At 37.8% G+C, this 21,758-nt stretch overlaps 2 protein-coding genes and 1 pseudogene across 12 annotated transcripts; 1 reads left to right on the forward strand and 2 right to left on the reverse strand.

Moving 5' to 3' along the window:
- Positions 1–114: 114 nt before the first annotated feature.
- Positions 115–5,354, reverse strand: LOC149751161 (bystin-like). The gene is made up of 10 exons (XM_089927810.1): positions 5,145–5,354; positions 4,865–5,068; positions 4,662–4,785; positions 3,676–3,727; positions 3,260–3,587; positions 2,930–3,009; positions 2,747–2,794; positions 1,484–1,630; positions 445–517; positions 115–344 (listed from the first exon to the last, which is right to left on the reverse strand). The coding sequence occupies exons 1-8, from the start codon at positions 5,274–5,276 to the stop codon at positions 1,513–1,515; spliced, it is 1,086 nt and encodes a 361-aa protein (XP_089783936.1). The 5' UTR covers positions 5,277–5,354; the 3' UTR covers positions 115–344; positions 445–517; positions 1,484–1,512.
- A 177-nt stretch (positions 5,355–5,531) lies between these two features.
- LOC120104262 (bystin-like) lies at positions 5,532–11,893 on the forward strand (annotated as a pseudogene). Its single transcript, XR_016398694.1, has 12 exons — positions 5,532–5,745; positions 5,822–6,025; positions 6,105–6,228; positions 7,165–7,216; positions 7,305–7,632; positions 7,883–7,962; positions 8,098–8,145; positions 9,261–9,407; positions 10,373–10,445; positions 10,546–10,621; positions 11,269–11,348; positions 11,466–11,893. The product of XR_016398694.1 is annotated as a bystin-like (transcript).
- A 1,247-nt stretch (positions 11,894–13,140) lies between these two features.
- On the reverse strand, positions 13,141–21,690 carry LOC103699358 (uncharacterized). Of its 10 annotated transcripts, none has more exons than XR_016398696.1 (10): positions 21,437–21,690; positions 20,510–20,556; positions 19,501–19,597; positions 19,192–19,361; positions 18,637–18,690; positions 18,239–18,343; positions 16,271–16,374; positions 15,650–15,688; positions 14,626–15,463; positions 13,575–13,713 (listed from the first exon to the last, which is right to left on the reverse strand). XR_016398696.1 is itself a non-coding variant. In XM_089927812.1 (9 exons), exons 4-9 carry the CDS (start codon positions 19,334–19,336, stop codon positions 13,573–13,575), a joined length of 588 nt encoding a protein of 195 aa, XP_089783938.1. In that variant the 5' UTR covers positions 19,337–19,361; positions 19,523–19,597; positions 20,510–20,556; positions 21,437–21,690; the 3' UTR covers positions 13,141–13,572. The 10 variants fall into 10 exon arrangements, 6 of the variants coding, with proteins under 6 accessions (XP_089783938.1, XP_089783937.1, XP_089783939.1 ...); XR_016398697.1 differs by having other exon boundaries at positions 13,583–13,713; positions 15,271–15,463; XM_089927812.1 differs by lacking the exon at positions 14,626–15,463 and having other exon boundaries at positions 13,141–13,713; positions 19,523–19,597.
- Positions 21,691–21,758: the final 68 nt, after the last annotated feature.

The following is a 21,758-nucleotide window of genomic DNA, read 5'->3' on the forward strand; positions in this document are numbered from 1 at the left end:
GGCGGGCCAGAAGGCCCGTGAATTTAGAAATAACAAGTCAAAACCTGCTGCATCAGAACCGGTAAAATTACATTATCAATAAAATAATCATATTTATTTAGTTAGGAAAAATAATCTTTAACCAGGAACCAAAACATAGAGACAAAAATAAATAAATTCAATAAGGTAGATTCAGAAACTACATGGGAAACATCAATACAATCTACAGCAATCTGTTTAAACTTGAGTGCTGGTGAGATTTTGTTTTAAAAATTTCATAAAAGGATATATATTGACATGATATCGTCCTCCTTTTCACCACGATTTCGGCTATTTTTAAGCTCTCTATGGATTTCGGGAGTAACCTATGCAGAGATAAAAATCATACCATCAGCTACTTACAGTATGCCCTACAAAAGCAATTCAAGACAATTAAACAATCGAAACCAAGTATTGGCATCATACCAAATGATGTTTCTGGTATTGAACTAGACGAACAAAATTATCCTTGTCCTTCTTATCCAGTTCATTCTTATAACTGTTAAAGATAAATTTTAAGCATAAATGAATATACTAGTAAAAAGATTTATAAGTATTAACAGGTTATACCAATACAGACCATAATCACTCTAAAACAGAAAGCTCAAGCAGCCATAAAATAATTTCTTTTCTATTAATACTACACTAACAAGGGTACTATTTCACATTAAATCAGATCTCATCCTAAAATAATTTTGAAAGAGCAAATAAAACTAGGAGTTTAAATGTGAAAGCAATGCATTAAAAAAAAAAAGAATCTTTCTTTTATTATTGTTAGACAATGTGTCAACAAGATAAAAATTGACTTATACTATTAGCAGGCTAAAGCAATTAATACCAATTAGGATTGCCTAATAGTGTGAAACAGGATAAGGATTTCATGATAAGTTTAGCTTCCCTCAAAGACCTAAATCTGAGATCTTACATGTCCAATTTGGCCCTTTGGGTTAGAACTGAATCTATGCCAAGACCTAAAAGTTGCCAAAGAGAAAAGGATAGACACTTTTTTAAGTGAAAGGAGATGAATGGAATTAGACTTGGCACATTGACTTGGTACAAGAAAGGACTAGCTTATGGAATCATTTGTGCTGTTTAAGCAGCAACACAAGCGAACAGAAGACCACGAATATGCCCTAACAGTCTGCAAAGGAACTCCTCTTGCATGATTTTGGTTGGTCACATCTTTAGTATTTTGTTTACTTCACCAATTAGGTATGCACTAGGCTGTACTGGCCATCTTGTCCCTTAAGATTATTAAAATTAACATTTCTTGGGACCAAAAAAGGACATGTAACTATCGTATTAAGATTAATTAACTACAGTTATAACAGAAGATGCAAGGCATTAAATTTAATAACAAAAACCATCACCAAATAATTGACTATAAATTCAAGAAAGGGAAACTACAATATGAAACCAATTCTACTGATACAGTTAACTCAATGCACAAGTTCATATTGATAACCTTTGGACAAATGCAAGAAGTGATTGGTGTCATTTCACAGGCATGATTCTTTCATCCTTAAGGAACCTCAGAAAATGTGCAACAACAGCATCGAGCACTCGGTATGGCAAGGCATACTTCTTGTCTAAAAATAGCTTGATGAAATAACTGCAAAATCAAAAGTGAAAATGCAGTATGTCAAACTCTACGACAGATAATAGGGCAATTGTCATTATGTAGAATTGTATTACAATTTACAAGCAGCCAAAGGATGATACACAGAAAACTCAAAACTAAATATAGATGTCTCTTAAGGTCATCATATGTAATGTTTGCTGTGTGCTTCAATTTGACTACACTATAGATGTCATTACAGCTCTTTTATTCTTTTCTAGAGAGGATCACTTAGCTAGAGTTCTTGCCTTCTTGGCTTAAGGCCTACAAACAGAAAGCTAAATAGTCTGCTTAATCATATACTGCTAGTTCTGAAGCGTGTCTTCAAAGATGAATATAAATCAATAAAGGGAACCACTGGCCCTTCCAATGGCCCTTTGCAAATGACGAGCAAGCCTTTGTATTGGCATTGACCATCAACCGTATATAACTGCCTCAGTTTAATTTCCAATAGCTTCCCCACTGGGGTGAATCAATTAATTAAACTTTGAAAAATTATGTTGATTAACATTCAGAAGAGAACCTAAGCAAAAAGATGTCATCACAGAAGCATAGACTGTCATGACCACAGATGGCAGTAGTTTGATATATTATTACAAAATAACAAGTCTCCATGCATTTAAAATCTCTTTCTACAGGATATCTTCAGTGCTCTTCATTCTATAATTACATCTCTTTTTTCTATAATCAAGATATTAAAGAGAAATGACAAGTGATGCAGCTTACACATCTAGCCTCACAATAACATTCCACAAAAAGGTATGTTCAGATGCCTTGATAAACTCTAGTTACCAATTTCCATCCTGATAGAAATGGCTGAAAATATATTGCTGAAATTTATTGTTTTCAGAGTTACAAATATCAATTTTCAACTTTTCATGTTTTATTAGCAGGCGTAAGTAACACTTTTTCACCTATAATTCAAGAGTTAAACAACATTAAGACTGTCATATATTCATCATGTTTAGCAAAATGAAACATAAACTTGGATATCATAATCTGATTACTGAGCCCCAATATGTTAAATTTACAACGATGGTAGCTAAACTTTCCCAAACGTAACCAGAATTGATCTGGATGAGGGAAAAAATTAAGCCAGAATCAAGTTACCTAGTTGTGCCACAATACTCCATCTTTGCCAGATTCATCAAAGCTGCACTGTGGGTCCACATAGTTATAATAAGATATCTCAACCAGTTTTTAGATTTTAGAAATTCTATCAACAAAGATTGCCTAGCATATTGCAAACTTAAAACGATGGGGGATAACACCTTATTCAAATAGGCACCTTACCTAGAATGAAGAGGAGGAATAGAAACTTTTTGAATTATGCTTCCAATTATAACTACTTCTCGAAGAGTGCATGTCCCTGACTGCAAATTGGAAAACAAAATTCTTAGTTTATGAGAAAAACAGCACCGGATTTTTTTAAAGAAATTTGTCTTGCATTCCGAAGCTAGTGTCCTGCCAAGTTGCTAGGATTGGAACAATCATAGATTCTAAAAGAAACACATAAAAAAAGGCTAAAAACACTAGAAGGAAATGAAATATAAAAGATGATAAAGAACAATGATTGAGATAATGCCATAACGTAAAAGAACTGTGAAACCTAAGATTGCATACCTGGCATAATGGCAATAGAATTCTCTTGAAAAAGGCAGCTGGCTTATAGAGGGCCTTTTTCAGCGACTGATATAGAGCAAAATGAAGTCTTTTGTTCTTTTTGATGTCCTCCCTTACACGTGGGAGTAGAACAAGATTGTAGAAACGCTGGACTTTCTTCAAAGTCAAGTTTGAAGCAAATATTCTTGTTGCTTGATACATTGCATTTGGGGACCAATTTTCTGGCTCTGTTAGATATAATATATCCTCCCAAAGTTCTAGCGCTGGAATGTGTTTGAATGCCTTAGGAATTTTCCCACTTGTATACCTGCTTAATAGCTTGCCAACCCTGCAATACATGGAATATCATAAACCCATATGAATATCATGACATATGATATAAGAACTGATAATAAAAACAAAGGCAGCCAACATACCCCCTATATAGGTCTATGATACCACTGTCCAAATTAGGGAGGGGTCGTGCTTCTATGCCCGAAAAGAAGGCAATAAAAACAAGTTTAACCACTTAAGATATCGAGAATAATAAAAAACAAAATACATTATGGCCTTTAATCCATCAAAAGGTATACAGCAATTCAAGTGATTGACGATGCAAGAATACTATGATCAACTCAAATAAATGATGTTTTCCCTAATTGTTCCCATTGTTGTTTCAATGGTAAATGTGATTTAACCAAGTTAATAACAAGCACAAGAAAAAATAAAAAGGAGGATGATAACAAGATTGTTAAAAATCTTACAAGCATTTACAGGATAATTTCACAGGTTTTAGGGGCCTATGATAGAACCGTGGTTATTGCTTTAGCAGACATTACAAATTGTTGGTCAGAAATAGCAGGTCACAGTTTCCAATGTGCTTCTTGCAACTTTCTGATTTCGAACCAACATAATGCAAAATTGAATATTATAGTAATTTGAAGTCTTTAGAAGAATAGATGGCATGAATAAGGAATAGCTAAAGTCTTTATAAACAACAAAAGATGGTTTTGTTGTGTCCTCCTAAGCTGCATAGAAGAATAAATGGCATGAACAAGGAATAGCTATCAGAGTAAGCAAGCCCTTACAGGAAGTTTTGCACCAGCAACAATTTAAAAAGGGTTCTTCTAGATGAAAATTTTAAATAACAATTTCTCAAAGTTCCTACAAAGAAACCAAAAGTTCCTAAGAAGTAATTCACATAAGTTACACAGGAGGCAGACAGTGCCACTTTTAAAAGAAATTCCAGAATAATTTCTTTGACAAGCCACGCTTGCCATGGGAAAGAAGAAGTAAAGTAAAATTGGCACACAAGTTTCCAGTTTTTTCAAACGGCACACCAAGTTTTGGTTTTGACAAGATTCATTAATTCAAAACATCACAGCTTTAAAAGAATATCCTAAAATTGGAAGAGTGAACAGACCAGTGACCGCAGAATCCTTTTCTTTGATCTTCTGAATGATGAGATCTGCCAGGGTTGGCTGGGAACCAGCACTACCGGGCATGAATGCCGCCAAAACCTTCTCATCCTCCTCATCAATTTCAACCTAGAAAGAGGGGAAAAACCTCAGCTTTATTCAAATCTTGTGCTGATAACGGGAGAAAAGAGGGAGAAATCCAACTCACCTCGCCGACATCATACTGACTCTGGGTCTCAGAGAACCCATCAAAGCCATCAACGTCTTCCGAGTCGCTGTCGAATGCGGGGGAGGGGCCGACTGAGACAGCGGAGAAGGGAGTGGGGTTCCGCTCCTCGTCTTCTTGAATGATTTCCTTCTGCTGTTGGAGGGCTTCTTTCCGGATCTTGGAGCTAAGATCCGAAGAGATCAACTGCAGAAGAAGGGAGATGTTAGAGAGAAACATATCGACAAAGAGGAGGAAAGAGAGGACGCAGGGGATTGCGAACCTTGTCTTGGCACTGGTGTTGGTGTTCTTTTGAAGGGCGAGCGCGCTTCTTCAAGACAACGGAGTCGTCAGCATCGAGAGCCTCCCGGTGCTTTAGGGTTTGCCGCTGTTCCTTTCTCTTCTTGCCCGCCATTCCGACTTTCACAGATGGAAAGAAGAGAGGTCATTAAACCCTCGATAAACAAAACCCTATATGGTACTCTTGTATAATATTTTATCAAAAAAATGTTAGAAGATATCCTGATTTCTGAATAATCTCATTCCTACAGAAAAATGAGCAGTTTAACTATATATTTGTCTCCAGGGATTTTAGTTTAAAGAACTGTTCATTTTTCTGTAGGAATGAGATTATTCAAAAATCAGGATATCTTCTAACATTTTTTTGATAAAATATTATACAAGAGTACCATATAGGGTTTTGTTTATCGAGGGTTTAATGACCTCTCTTCTTTCCATCTGTGAAAGTCGGAATGGCGGGCAAGAAGAGAAAGGAACAGCGGCAAACCCTAAAGCACCGGGAGGCTCTCGATGCTGACGACTCCGTTGTCTCGAAGAAGCGCGCTCGCCCTTCAAAAGAACACCAATACCAGTGCCAAGACAAGGTTCACAATCCCCTGCGTCCTCTCTTTCCTCCTCTTTGTCGATATGTTTCTCTCTAACATCTCCCTTCTTCTGCAGTTGATCTCTTCGGATCTTAGCTCCAAGATCCTGAAAGAAGCCCTCCAACAGCAGAAGGAAATCCTTCAAGAAGACGAGGAGCGGAACCCCACTCCCTTCTCCGCTGTCTCAGTCGGCCCCTCCCCCGCATTCGACAGCGACTCGGAAGACGTTGATGGCTTTGATGGGTTCTCTGAGACCCAGAGTCAGTATGATGTCGGCGAAGTGAGTTGGATTTCTCCCTCTTTTCTCCTGTTATCAGCACAAGATTTGGATAAAGCTGAGGTTTTTCCCCTCTTTCTAGGTTGAAATTGATGAGGAGGATGAGAATGTTTTGGCGGCATTCATGCCCGGTAGTGCTGGTTCCCAGCCAACCCTGGCAGATCTCATCATTCAGAAGATCAAAGAAAAGGATTCTGCGGTCACTAGTCTGTTCACTCTTCCAATTTTGGGATATTCTTTTAAAGCTGTGATGTTTTGAATTAATGAATCTTGTCAAAACCAAAACTTGGTGTGCCGTTTGAAAAAACTGAAAACTTGTGTGCCAATTTTACTTTACTTCTTCTTTCCCATGGCAAGCGTGGCTTGTCAAAGAAATTATTCTGGAATTTCTTTTAAAAGTGGCATTGTCTGCCTCCTGTGTAACTTATGGGAATTACTTCTTAGGAACTTTTGGTTTCTTTGTAGAAACTTTGAGAAATTGTTATTTAAAATTTTCATCTAGAAGAACCATTTTTAAATTGTTGCTGGTGCAAAACTTCCTGTAAGGGCTTGCTTACTCTGATAGCTATTCCTTGTTCATGCCATTTATTCTTCTATGCAGCTCAGGAGGACACAACAAAACCATCTTTTGTTGTTTATAAAGACTTTAGCTATTCCTTATTCATGCCATCTATTCTTCTAAAGACTTCAAATTACTATAATATTCAATTTTGCATTATGTTGGTTCGAAACCAGAAAGTTGCAAGAAGCACATTGGAAACTGTGACCTGCTATTTCTGACCAACAATTTGTAATGTCTGCTAAAGCAATAACCACGGTTCTATCATAGGCCCCTAAAACCTGTGAAATTATCCTGTAAATGCTTGTAAGATTTTTAACAATCTTGTTATCATCCACCTTTTTATTTTTTCTTGTGCTTGTTATTAACTTGGTTAAATCACATTTACCATTGAAACAACAATGGTAACAATTAGGTGGAAAACATCATTTATTTGAGTTGATCATAGTATTCTTGCATCGTCAGTCACTTGAATTGTTGTATACCTTTTGATGGATTAAAGGCCATAATGTATTTTGTTTTTTATTATTCTCGATATCTTGAGTGGTTAAACTTGTTTTTATTGCCTTGTTTTCGGTCACAGAAGCACGGCCCCTCCCTAATTTGGACAGTGGCATCATAGACCTATAAAGGGGGTATGTTGGCTGCCTTTGTTTTTATTATCAGTTCTTATATCATATGTCATGATACTCATATGGGTTTATGATATTCCATGTATTGCAGGGTTGGCAAGCTATTAAGCAGGTATACAAGTGGGAAAATTCCTAAGGCATTCAAACACATTCCAGCGCTAGAACTTTGGGAGGATATATTATATCTAACAGAGCCAGAAAATTGGTCCCCAAATGCAATGTATCAAGCAACAAGAATATTTGCTTCAAACTTGACTTTGAAGAAAGTCCAGCGTTTCTACAATCTTGTTCTACTCCCACGTGTAAGGGAGGACATCAAAAAGAACAAAAGACTTCATTTTGCTCTATATCAGTCGCTGAAAAAGGCCCTCTATAAGCCAGCTGCCTTTTTCAAGGGAATTCTATTGCCATTATGCCAGGTATGCAATCTTAGGTTTCACAGTCCTTTTACTTTATGGCATTATCTCAATTATTGTTCTTTATCATCTTTTCTATTTCATTTCCTTCTAGTGTTTTTAACCTTTTTTTATGTGTTTCTTTTAGAATCTATGATTGTTCCAATCCTAGCAACTTGGCAGGACACTAGCTTCGGAATGCAAGACAAATTTTTTTAAAAAAATCCGGTGCTGTTTTTCTCATAAACTAAGAATTTTGTTTTCCAATTTGCAGTCAGGGACATGCACTCTTCGAGAAGCAGTTATAATTGGAAGCATAATTCAAAAAGTTTCTATTCCTCCTCTTCATTCTAGGTAAGGTGCCTATTTGAATAAGGTGTTATCCCCCATCGTTTTAAGTTTGCAATATGCTAGGCAATCTTTGTTGATAGAATTTCTAAAATCTAAAAACTGGTTGAGATATCTTATTATAACTATGTGGACCCACAGTGCAGCTTTGATGAATCTGGCAAAGATGGAGTATTGTGGCACAACTAGGTAACTTGATTCTGGCTTAATTTTTTCCCTCCTCCATACCAATTCTGGTTACGTTTAGGAAAGTTTAGCTACCATCGTTATAAATTTAACATATTGGGGCTCAGTAATCAGATTATGATTTCCAAGTTTATGTTTCATTTTGCTAAACATGATGAATATATGACAGTCTCAAGGTTGTTTAACTCTTGAATTATAAGTGAAAAAGTGTTACTTACGCCTGCTAATAAAACATGAAAAGTTGAAAATTGATATTTGTAACTCTGAAAACAATAAATTTCAGCAATATATTTTCAGCCATTTCTATCAGGATGAAATTGGTAACTAGAGTTTATCAAGGCATCTGAACATACCATTTTGTGGAATGCTATTGTGAGGCTAGATGAGTAGGCTACATCAATTGTCATTTCTCTTTAATATCTTGATTATAGAAAAAAGAGATGTAATTATAGAATAAAGAGCACTGAAGATATCCTGTAGAAAGAGATTTTAAATGCATGGAGACTTGTTATTTTGTAATAATATATCAAACTACTGCCATCTGTGGTCATGACAGTCTATGCTTCTGTGATGACATCTTTTTGCTTAGGTTCTCTTCTGAATGTTAATCAACATAATTTTTCAAAGTTTAATTAATTGATTCACCCCAATGGGGAAGCTATTGGAAATTAAACTGAGGCAGTTATATATGGTTGATGGTCAATGCCAATACAAAGGCTTGCTCGTCATTTGCAAAGGGCCATTGCAAGGGCCAGTGGTTCCCTTTATTGATTTATATTCATCTTTGAAGACGCGCTTCAGAACTAGCAGTATATGATTAAGCAGACTATTTAGCTTTCTGTTTGTAGTCCTTAAGCCAAGAAGGCAAGAACTCTAGCTAAGTGATTCTCTCTAGAAAAGAATAAAAAAGCTGTAATGACATCTATAGTGTAGTCAAATTGAAGCACACAGCAAACATTACATATGATGACCTTAAGAGACATCTATATTTAGTTTTGAGTTTGCTGTGTATCATCCTTTGGCTGCTTGTAAATTGTAATACAATTCTACATAATGACAATTGCCCTATTATCTGTCATAGAGTTTGACATACTGCATTTTCACTTTTGATTTTGTAGTTATTTCATCAAACTATTTTTAGACAAGAAGTATGCCTTGCCATACCGAGTGCTCGATGCTGTTGTTGCACATTTTCTGAGGTTCCTTGAGGATGAAAGAATCATGCCTGTGATATGGCACCAATCACTTCTTGCATTTGTCCAAAGGTTATCAATATGAACTTGTGCATTGAGTTAACTGTATCAGTAGAATTGGTTTCATATTGTAGTTTCGCTTTGTTGAATTTATAGTCAATTATTTGGTGATGGTTTTTGTTATTAAATTTAATGCCTTGCATCTTCTGTTATAACTGTAGTTAATTAATCTTACTACGATAGTTACATGTCCTTTTTTGGTCCCAAGAAATGTTAATTTTAATAATCTTGAGGGACAAGATGGCCAGTACGGCTTAGTGCATACCTAATTGGTGAAGTAAACAAAATATTAAAGATGCGATCAACCAAAACCATGCAAGAGGAGTTCCTTTGCAGACTGTTAGGGCATATTGATCGTGATCTTCTGTTCGCTTGTGTTGCTGCTTAAACAGCATAAATGATTCCATAAGCTAGTCCTTTCTTGTGCCAAGTCAATGTGCGAAGACTAATTCCATTCATCTCCTTTCACTTAAAAAAGTGTCTATCCTTTTCTCTTTGGCAGCTTTTAGGTCTTGGCATAGATTCAGTTCTAACCCAAAGGGCCAAATTGGACATGTAAGATCTCAGATTTAGGTCTTTGAGGGAAGCTAAAATTATCATGAAATCCTTATCCTGTTTCACACTATTAGGCAATCCAAATTGGTATTAATTGCTTTAGCCTGCTAATAGTGTAAGTCAATTTTTATCTTGTTGACACATTGTCTAACAATAATAAAAGAAAGATTCTTTTTTTTAATGCATTGCTTCACATTTAAACTCCTAGTTTTAATTGCTCTTTCAAAATTATTTTAGAATGGGATCTGATTTAATATGAAATAGTACCTATGTTAGTGTAGTATTAATAGAAAAGAAATTATTTTATGGCTGCTTGAGCTTTCTGTTTTAGAGTAATCATGGTCTGTATTGGTATAACCTGTTAATATTTATAAATCTTTCTACCAGTAGATTCATTTATGCTTAAAATTTATCTTTAACAGGCATAAGAATGAACTGGAGAAGAAGGACAAGGATAATTTTGTTCGCCTAGTTCAATACCAGAAACATCATTTGGTATGATTGCAATACTTGGTTTCAATTGCTTAATTGTCTTGAATTGCTTTTGTAGGGCATACCGTAAGTAGCTGATGGTATGATTTTTGTCTCTGCATAGGTTACTCCCGAAATCCATAGAGAGCTTAAAAATAGCCGAAATCGTGGCGAAAAGGAGGATGATGTCATGTCAATATATACCCTTTTCTGAAATTTTTAAAACAAAATCTAACCAGCACTCAAGTTTAAACAGATTGCTGTAGATTGTATTGATGTTTCCCATGTAGTTTCTGAATTTACTTTATTGAATTTATTTAGTTTTGTCTCTACGTTTTGGTTTTTGGTTAAGATTATTTTTCCTAAATAAATAAATATGGTTCCTTATTGATAATGTAATTTTACTGGTTCTGATGCAACAGGTTTTGACTTGTTATTTCTGAATTCATCCACCTCCCCTCCCCCCCCCCCAGGTTTTGACTTGTTATTTCTGAATTCATCCACCTCCCCTCTCCCCCCCCCCCAACAAAAACAAAAAAAAAAGAAATTGAAAACATTTGAGAGAATGAAAAACAGAAAAAATTGGTAACGAGATCAACCCGGCAGCCAATGAAACAGTTGTTGCATGCTGTTTAATATCTGATTTATCTATATACAAAATTTGTCTTATGATGTGCTGTACTTTCCTTGCTTTTGACTATGTAAAATTTCTAGAAGATTTTATCCGTTTTGCTTTGACATGTGTGAATATTGGCTGGCATCCAAAATTTCTTTTTGCTATTTGAATCCAGAATTAATTGTAATTTTTCTTTGAATTGTTTTATTATGTTTCCTTGACATGCCTTACCTTCTATTTCCATTATCAATAAACCAATTGAAGAAGATAGATGGGATTTCCCAGAAGTTCCTATGGAGGAGGATTAAATGGTTAGGTCTGCTCTTGGCTATCAGCTGAACATTTTGTCATTTGCTGCTTTTTTTTTTTTGAAGCAATTCATGCTTGGCATTCATTAATACTCTTTATTCTTTCGTTGTTCAATGCAGCAGATGGTTCGCGTGTCCAATATTTTGAGCTCATTTGGGCTGCTGCAGTGTAGAATTCAACAGATGGTTAATTTACTGCTGAAATACTGCAAACAGATATTGTTCGATATCATGCGTTTACTGGGCCGTTGATGGTGCTTCTGTTTGCAGAGTTGCAAGAAACAGAAATATGCAAGTTAAAGCAAGTTTTCATTGGATCAGTGCTGTGACTAACCATGCTTTTTTTTGTTACCGTAATGATGTTCATTTTGTTTCCCTCTGGCATCTTAAATTAATTCTTGTTTTTATTTTTTTTATAATGAAGGGCTTATTGAGGGTGAAATTGCTGAGGGAGTTTACCTGGACCTTCAATTTTGGTGTCCATTCATTTGTGGGATTAGGAATGCCACATGTACTTATAAAGCCAATGCTATACTTAACTTCCATTATGCTTGGTTTTTGTAGTTTGGATTTTCTACTAGGTAACTCCAGCCCATTTGCATTCTTTACTTGTCAAGACTGCAAGAGTCTCCAACCTCGCGTCAGATACTATACTTCGATCCCTGGGTGGGAAATCGTGCAGTACCGTTCCAAAATTTGCCGACGAGACTGATGGTCACAATGTGTGATGGATTGTGAGCTGAATCTTGCTTGCGAATTGCATGCCCCAGATTTGTTGGAGAATTGGTTTTCTTAATAATTTGGAACAAGTTTGTGTTGGCCTATTTTTTCTATCTCATTAACTCAGAAAATTGTCATCATTATCATTGTCATTAGTATTTTTGCAAACACATTTTACCATAGTTTTGTGTTTGTTGAATACAGAATATGCTTTGCAGCGAAGCCATAAGATTTTGCATGTTCCGGTTTAATGTATGATAGTTAATTGCGTTCCCATTGCATTTCTTCGTATTTAGTCTACGGACAATTTCCATGGCGTTGATAAGAGGTCATTGACTTTTTGGGGAAGCTCTCCCTGATTTCAGTGACTCAAAACTAAAGTGGACTTTAGTAAGAGTAGGGCTTGATCGAAGTGTTGTGAGCCGCAGCTATAATAGCAAACATGTCCAAGTCAATCTTAAGTACAACCAAACTCGAACTCTCTCCATACGTGATGTAGATGGTGTGTTGATGAAGGGGTGGGGGGCCAGGTTGGGTGTAATAGAACTGATGCATCGAAGAATCTTTGCTTAGCCAACGAGCGATGCTAAATGTGAAGGAAGAAGGTGATGTCTATGGTGACTTCTGCGGGAAGAACATTGAGGAATTAGGTTGTTGGTGTCCAAACTAATATGCAATACTAGAGCTCGAGAATGGGATCTGAGGTCAATGATGCCTACGTGATTGGCAATGCATCTCGCTGTTGAGACGTGGGACCCGACCCGTGCTAATGGTATGCACTGTGGCTCTGATCCATCCTCTGCTGTGCCTCGCGAGTTGAGATAAGTGGAAAGCAACATGCATCGGAAATTAGAACCAGCAAGGCAGGGATGAAATGAGGCTTTTTATGGTCTACGAATGCAGTCGGACAGCAAAAAAATTCAGATGGCTGCTGGTTATGAGCATGATGACAACTCAAAATATCTGCCAAAGCTATTTCTTTCTATCATCATGCTTTTTAAAAGAAGTAACAAATCAGCAAACTTGGCTCAGAATATGCATAGGTTCCTCATCTGCTTATGAATGAACATAATAATGCAGGAAATCTCCTCACACGGGAGCCAAAATGGTTGCTCCTAAACTCGTTACACATGCCAGTATTTGTTGACAAAAATTATAAAAGTGCCGTGCAACCTACTAGACTTGTGAGCTGTATAATACCATAATACTAGGAATGTATAAGTACCAGTTGGAAAAATTTAACTGCATTGGTATAATGCAAGAAACATAGTTCAATAGATGGTTCACAATGGCCGTCAGCATACTCCTTTGTCCACTTACATTCTGGCATTCCATAATCGGCCACTGATGTAAGCTTCAGTTAGACAAGTTGTGAAAGCCCCAACTGAACAATAAAACAAGCCATTTGGGGATGCAGGCATGTTGCAGGTTGCTGGAAGATGGCACCCATATTACAAGCTTCCTGTAACTGGTATAAGACATTGGCTGAGAAAATATACTGGAATTTCTATGCTGATGTGCAAGGTAAATCATCAGTTGTTGGAGTAGGTTTCACATTTGATACTGCAAGTCTAGGTTTGCTCGCAGTGGGTGGCTTTGGTGGCCTGTTTGGCTGAACTTGGTCGACCTTCTCAGGTGGACTATCAAACTGCAAGATGATGAACAACTGAACAAAATTAGCCACATCTTTAAGGAAGATCAAAATAAAACTATAACAACGTAATCCAAAATCTATCATTTCCTGAAACATTATAAAAAAACTTAATATTTTAATTTTTGCCCCATAAAATAATGGTCTAATAACATTCTAGCTTGAAGCAGCATAATCTAGGATATGTCCTGGACAAAGCAAGAAAGCCAGTATGTTAGCACAAGAGTTACAAGCTCAACCTGGTTTTTGTCAATACTTTTTCTTTCCATATTGGAATACTATCAAGAACTTTATCGATATGAATACAGGAACTAGCATATCCTGGAAGGGGGAAAAGAAGAAACATAGCCTATATAGAGTTTTATCACTTTTAGAACGTATAAACAAACTTCGAAACTTGCAGACAAATCCTTTCCACTGTAGTGGAGCTATACAAATCATTTCTCACTGCTGATCATGGAGTCATGGAGCCACCGACCTAAATATTAAATCAAAAGCCCTTATCAGCCAAGACTAGTTCTGATCATCTGTGCATGCAGCTTTATTATTGTCATCATGACAATCCATGAAAAGCATATCGGTTTTGCTATAATCATCTTTGAAAGCCTCACAAACATGATGCAACCACAGATTCATAAAGCACAGTCACCCTTGTTGATACTTATCTATCTGTTTATTTTGCATACAACTTAAATAAAGCTCTCACAAGCAAGAAGCAGGAACAAGAGCGGGTGGGGAAAAGTTGTTTAGGGGAATGATTATTTTTTTGTTTTTCTGTTTATGGTTCAAAGTGTCACAGGGAATAGGAGTAGGAGCGAGTGGTTTTGTCATGGTAATTTAACAAACCCTGCTTCTATGATCTGCACGATACATCAATCAGCATGCTGTCTCCTAGCCTGATGACCTTACCTGAGAAACACTGGTTACTTGGGCCCCTTGATTAGGGATCACTATTCAGCAGCAGAGTGAGAGAGAGACCCACCCATGCATAAATTACCCAGGTCCGGAATTTTGGGGATGAACCACCTAAGGACCACACCCAGAATCTCTGATTGCTAGCCAGAAGGGCAGACCTTTGGGGCAAACCCCAGTTCACCATCATCACATTTGAAAAGTTAACAACAATACCATCTGCTTCCAGACCACCATTTGCATAAAATGCATTATGCCCCTCGGAATTCATATAGCATTCTTTTTTTGCTAAACCAATTCATATAGCATTCTTCAATCATTCAAACACACCCACCATTTACCATCTGCATTTAGAAGGGATTTTGCCTCATCAGTGATATGCCTTTGTCAAGAACAATGTTCTCCTTACAATCTTCTTAGGTTGCCACACCTACCTAAAAGAGGGAAGAAAACTTCAAAATTTTGTCCCTCCAACAGCACTGGAGAAATTTATCAATCTTATTCCAGATTTACCATGAACATTTAAAACACATATACAAGACCATGAACACTAAAACACATATACAAGACCATGAACACTAAAGCACATATACAACCTTAACATAAATAAAACCAAGATCATGCGGGCAAACACACACTCACACTGCACTGTAACCTCGCTCATCCTGTTTGCTTAAGCCATTGAACTTCTAAGTTCCTTTTTTGTCTCATCTTGTATGATAGTTGGATTCATATATGACTTCAAATTTGCCTTGATATCGTGAGATCATGAATGTTAGCCTATTTGGGCGGGTTATCATTTACAAGTATCAACAGGGATTGTTTTCAACTCAACCTAGAGAAAAGAAAGAAAGAAAGAAAAGAAGGCTCAGGAAGCATATTAATATCAATTTCAAAATACTCAAAAATCTTTTCACTGATCGTCATAACCAGAAATCACATCTAACATATAAGAACAAAGTTTGCCATGAAACTTTGTCATAAAAGAGAATGTTTAATACTGAGTTTCACATATACTAACCTTGAAACCACAGCCAGAAACACAGGCATGGAAGCAGTCCTGCATGCATGCACAAGACAAGCTATTATACGGGATAAAAAGGACTAATAGGTGTCAAAATGACCTTCAAACTCCATAATATGATCATGCAAAACGAACATGCTGGTCATGCTCAGAACAGAGTTCAATTTGTTCAATTACAAAGTTCTACAGATACTTTCCTCACCTTAAATATGAATGAAAACAAAACACCCATTTCTTTTGTATAAAAAGCTGTGAAGGGCATCCTAGTTTTATCAGAATATCTAACATGCAAATCTTCTGAAACTAGGTTTTTCTAATATTGTACATTTCTGAAGAGATTCTGTGAGATTCCACCATCTAAAAGTAAATAAAGTCACCTTGATTAGGTCACTGATGTATGTATCATATCGCTTGACACCAAAAATTAAGTTTCCTTTTTGATTACCAAAAGAGTTTAGCTATTATAGAGGCCAAATTGAGGCCCTTTTGAACTAAAATAGCTTCCATCAAAACATCAATTCAATTCTCAAGGAGTGAGGTAAACCATACTATCATGTTAAGCAATGTCATCATGAATAGTATAAAATCCAGTATGCAAAGGGAGAGAGGGAGGCTCACCAAAGAATAATTGTCATGTCCCGGAGATCTATCAATATAGGCACTCCACTGGTGGTCCTTGAAAACTGGATCCTTATAGCATATCTCATTGCACTCTCCTATACCTGAATATGTGATAAGCGACCATAATAGGTCCCAAGAAATAGAAGATAGAAAAAAAAAATAGAAAGATAAGAATATGTTTGGTCTAAGGTTAATCGATTGCAAATGGCATTTCTCTGTTGAATAAAAAACTAAATATTATTACTTGTTTTTGGTCATAACCTACATGGTTCACCGTATCGGTGCATACCGTCCTACACTGAGCATACCATATTGTCCCGGTACCAACCCAAGACTTGGTACGAGAGGCATACCAAATCTCGATACGTCGAACAGACTCTCATACCAAGCATACCAACCATGGAATGCCGTACCGGCCCGTACCGGCCGGTACGGGCCGGTACGTACCGGTCCGGCCGTGGACCGGTACCGGAACGGATAAAAAACCGGTATTTCCCGGTTTTTTATCCGAACCAGCCGGTTCGGAGCCCGTACCGGCCGGTACCGGCCTCGTACCGGTGCGAACCGGCCGGTTCGCACCGGTACAATTTTTTTTTTTTTAGAACCACAGCGCCGCGCGCTGTGGTTTTTGAAACCACCGCGTACCGGCCGGTACGGGACCGGTACCAGCCGGTACGTACCTGACCGGACCGGTACCGTACCGGTCCGGCCGGCCACCGGTACGCCGACCGGTACTGGTACGGCGGACCTTGATACCAACACTGTACCAGCATGGTAGTAGCATGATGGCAAACCTTGACTTAGACCAATTTGAAATATATGATAAGTAAATAAGAAGAAAATCCAAATACAAAGCTCTCTAGCTTAGAGGGTTAAATGTTAGTTCATGGGAATCAGTTAATAGAAGATGCTGACTTTGAGTAATAAAGTGAGAGGAAATTTACCCAACACATTGACGTTTTGATATTTAACCAAGACCTTTGACTAAATCTCCCAAAATTGCTAACGTCATTTAATTGGCTGGGTTTATGAATGTTGTGAAGTGTATGGATAGCATATTCCCTGTTAGGGACACTTTGTCCATAGACTCCTTATAGATTCATTTTGTTTTCCCTTATCAACCTGTCAAAGTTCATTATGACTTCTGTGATAAATAATGGATGATGAATTATGCTATGGTGAGATAAATTGTTTCCAAATGGTAGTCTCACGAAGGCTGTTCTTAACTCAGCCAACGTATCTACGGGTTTACTAGGCAAAATCAGTTGAAAGACATAAATCTCTTGTTCATTGAGTTAGCAAACTTTTCATTTAGCAGTAATGCCTCCGGTCCAAGATATGATAGGTAGGAAAGTCGCTGCCCATAAACAAAGTTAGGACAACAAATTTCCAGTGAAATGCGACATTTCCTTCTTCTTCTCTATAATATTTTTAACATGAAAGAAGTCTTTTCAGAAAATGTAATCTTGACTAGTTTCTGACTCGGAAATGATTTATCTCGCAACCTGTTGCGATCTCAATGGGAAGTGGGAGGACAGGAGAGTGGATGTGAGAGGTCAGATCTTTTATCCAATAATCTTGGTGAATGGCACTCGGTTCACACAGGGCACTTGATAAGATCCAGACCCTCCCATCCACCATCCCATGATCATAGTAGGTTGTGAAGTAAACCTGTTCGAACACTCAACATATTTATTCATGGATATGAATACATTCCAATTTTAAATATGGTATAATTAAAGCATTATCATTTTTTCTGAAAATTGAAGTACAGACACTTCAAGACAACTTAACACTTCCTGTCCACACCAGAGAAAATGAAGTTAGCCATAAATTGTCAACAAAAGAGAATGAGAACTAAAATTGGCTGGCATTTTACACATAAACAAGAAACACTTGAGAGAAGGAAAGACAAATATATCCTACAGTTTGCTTTCTCGTAACAAGCAAAATACCTAAACCTACATGCACATGTAAGGGAAGACCGCATACACGCGGTGTGCGCCACACTCTGCACCTCATAATTTTGAATCACACATGAATCTGATAGCATGTGCAGCCAGCCTTCACCTGCATGCACAAATATATCCAGCAGCTCTCTATTTTGCGCTACCAAATTTGAAGATCTTCACTCAAGGCAAAGCCATCTCTTTATCTGCTATATAAGACATTACTAATGTCTATAAATCTAGAAAACCTTTTTAAACCTGGTTTTTCAAGAATGAGTTCCATATGCAATAATGTGAATGAGAAATTTAAAAAAATCTTGTTGCCCGTAATACCAACATAAAGTAACAAAATTATTTAACATACAATCAATTACTGAGAACAAGATTATGAGAATGCAAAAGGGCGACTCTTACATTCTTCCCAGGTCTCACCATCTGTATCGCACCCCTTCTTGCAGAAAACTCTCCCTGCATAAGCAAGTCAAAGGTAATTTCAGAAAAAAATAAATACACATAATCTTCTAAACAAGAATTGATTTTGTAAACAAAACCACACTTTTAGTTCCGTCTAATATACAGCAAAACCAACCAAATGGTGTTGCATAACAATAACCTCGGGATGAAATGAGTCACTCTAAATCTAGATCCCATTTCCTTCTTCTGCCTTCAATTAAGCTCGGGCATGCCTTTCAAATTTGCCCTTTCTTGCTCTAAATTTCACACCTTCGTAAAATTATCTCGATTCCAAGAGCTAGAAAGAGCGCAAACTATTCTCCCTAAGGATTTTTCCTATTCCGAGTCAATGTCGATATCCAATTTCTTCTTTAAATTCTTGCGATTTCGTTTACGAATTTCAAAAGTTGGTCGAAAGGTTTTTCTTTTAGCCAAGAAAAGCCTCCGTTTCTTTGATTAACCCAACAAGAATTTGATCAAAAGAAGAACAAGAGGAGAGAGAGGACAAGGACGAACATGGAATTTGGACGAGATTAGCGTATTTCTTTGTGCAGTAGCTCCCACAAGGCGGAGTCCATTCCTTCGGAAACATCCAGCTGTCGCCGTCTTTGTCACGTCCTGGATCCGAGCATGATTTTTTTGTGCCGTAGATCCGGTTCATGACACGGCCGTGCTATTGTAGGTTGCTGTCAACAATAACACGAAGCCCATGATAACAATTTTATTTCATAAAATAAGACCAAATCTGATCAAATCTATTTACTAATCACAAAGAAGCAAGTACAAAGCATCTAAATCAAATACTTGAGTTTGTAATATTACAACCCAAACTTATTAACATAGATACTTCTAAGAATCTCTGTAACTATGCTTCAACTCCAATTTTTATTTACTCTTTCCCGCTCCTAATCGCCTTAATTATCTGAAATAATAAAAAAAACAGCAGGAGGGATATGAGCTTGCGGCTCAGTAAGTAACCATGTACTATCTTATTAGATCAAGCATAATCTTTCTCATGCCAATGCATCATTTGAAGAATATAACAGTTATAGCAAAATAAAGCATTTCAGAGATGATATATTTAAATCGGGTCATAAAGCAATGTATGCTCCAACCATGCAAGTTCATAAACATGATAATGCAAGTCATATAAAAATGCTGCCATTCATCCATACTTTATAAATTCTGCTCTCAGACGGACGTGCTGCTATGGTCACTATAATCCCGTGACAGGGCTCGTATTCGTAGTCGACGAGTTTTATAACTCATTCATATTCGTTACCAACTTTAACCCATTGGTAGAGGGCCACATTCGTTGGATGCTAGCTCCAAGGGGGGTCGACTGACCTCTATTTTTAGAGGTGGGCATAGCTATCTGAGAGTTCATAAATCATTATTCTTTTTTATAAATCATACTTTTATACATAGGTTGAAAAATGACAAATGGCATCGTAATGTATAAAATTCATGATCATGCCATAAATCTCATTTTCATGCAATTTATCATAACCATAATTCATCGTAATGTATAAAATTCATGATCATGCCACAAATCTCATTTTCATGCAATTTATCATAACCATAATTCATCGTAATATATAAAATTCATGATCATGCCACAAATATCATTTTCATGCAATTTATCGTAACCATAATTTATACTCAAATATTCATGAAGGATGCAATTTAATCAAACTTATGAATCACATGCAATCATATGCTTGATCATACTTTTAAGAAAATACATCATAACAAATATATTTTTCATTATTTTATTCTTACAATTAAATAGTGAGTTTTTTAAATTAATAAGATTAGTGCCAGGGTTACTTACCTCGGTTCGCTTGCAAATCCTAGATCCCGACGACAACTTCACCGCACCTATCAACATTATAGAGAACAGATTATTTGCCACTCGTTCATCATTTTTCATTTTAATTAATTAATTTATTTATCTATTTATTTTTATTATTTTATTATATTCATTTATTATCTTTTCTTTTTTTTCTTCTTTTTCTTTTCTTTTTCTTCTCTTCTCCCTTCTCTTCGTTCCGAACCTTCTTCTTCTTCTTCTCTTTTTTTTCTTTCTTTCTTCTCCTCATTTCCTCTTCTCCTCCCGCTAACCCAAGGACGATCCCCCCGTTGGTTCGCGCGGGAGGGGCCGACTGATGCTGGCGGCACCCGCAAGACGCCCGCAGCCGAGGTGAGTCCGGTGGCTCCCACGACACCCACGGGACGCCCGCGGTCGCTCCCCGCGATGCCGGCGAAGCTCACAGCCAGGCTGCCCGTAGGGGGGGCCAGCGGCACCGGCGACGCTCACAGCCGCACACGGGTGAGTCCCCACTCTTTCTTCATCTTTTTTTTTCTTCTTTTTCATCCGTCTCCCTTCTTCTCTTCACCGAAGGGAAGAGGCGAGAGCCGCCCCTCTGTCTCACCGGAGAGAGAAAATGGGACGAGACTCCGGCCGACTGCAGCCCCGGTCGAGGGCCGGCGGCGGCTGTGGCCGAGAGCCGTGAAGTCCTTCCTCTGTTTCATCTCAGAAGTAGGGAAGAGGGAAAAGAGAAATTGTTGGCCTCCGGCCCCACAACAGCTGCGGCCGAAGCCCGGCGACGCCGACGACCACAGGTACTCCTCTCCCTCTTTCTCTCTCTCCTCTGTTTCTTCTTCTTCTTCCCCTCTATTTCTTCTTTTCTTTTCTTTTTGTCTGCAATCCCAAGTAGATCGGGAGGAGAGAAGGCAGGGACGAGGTCGGGAGGCTTACCTAGTTCCAGGAAGAAGCTGCGACCACCCACTCCGGCGGCATAGGTAAGGGCTCTGAAAACCCTAGCCGAGGAGGAAGGAGGGAGAAAAGAAGAGTGGAAGAGTTGGAAATGATCGGGATGGTGAGCGATCCGGGTTCTTTCTTCCTAGAGGTGATCACGTGCCTTCTGGCCCGCCCAGCCCGTCCGGCCCGGCCCGAAATTTTTCGGACTTGGGCATTGAAAAGGGCCCATTGGTCGAGCCTGGGCAGGAAAAGCGTCCCGACCAAAAAAATTGGGCCGGGCCTGGAAACGTTAAAATGGCCCGGTTCGGCCCGGCCCGGC

This window comes from Phoenix dactylifera, chromosome 16 (genome assembly GCF_051530095.1).
Source record: "Phoenix dactylifera cultivar Ajwa chromosome 16, Ajwa_hap1_PhDact_Kaust_v1.1, whole genome shotgun sequence".
Taxonomy (NCBI): Eukaryota; Viridiplantae; Streptophyta; class Magnoliopsida; order Arecales; family Arecaceae; genus Phoenix; species Phoenix dactylifera.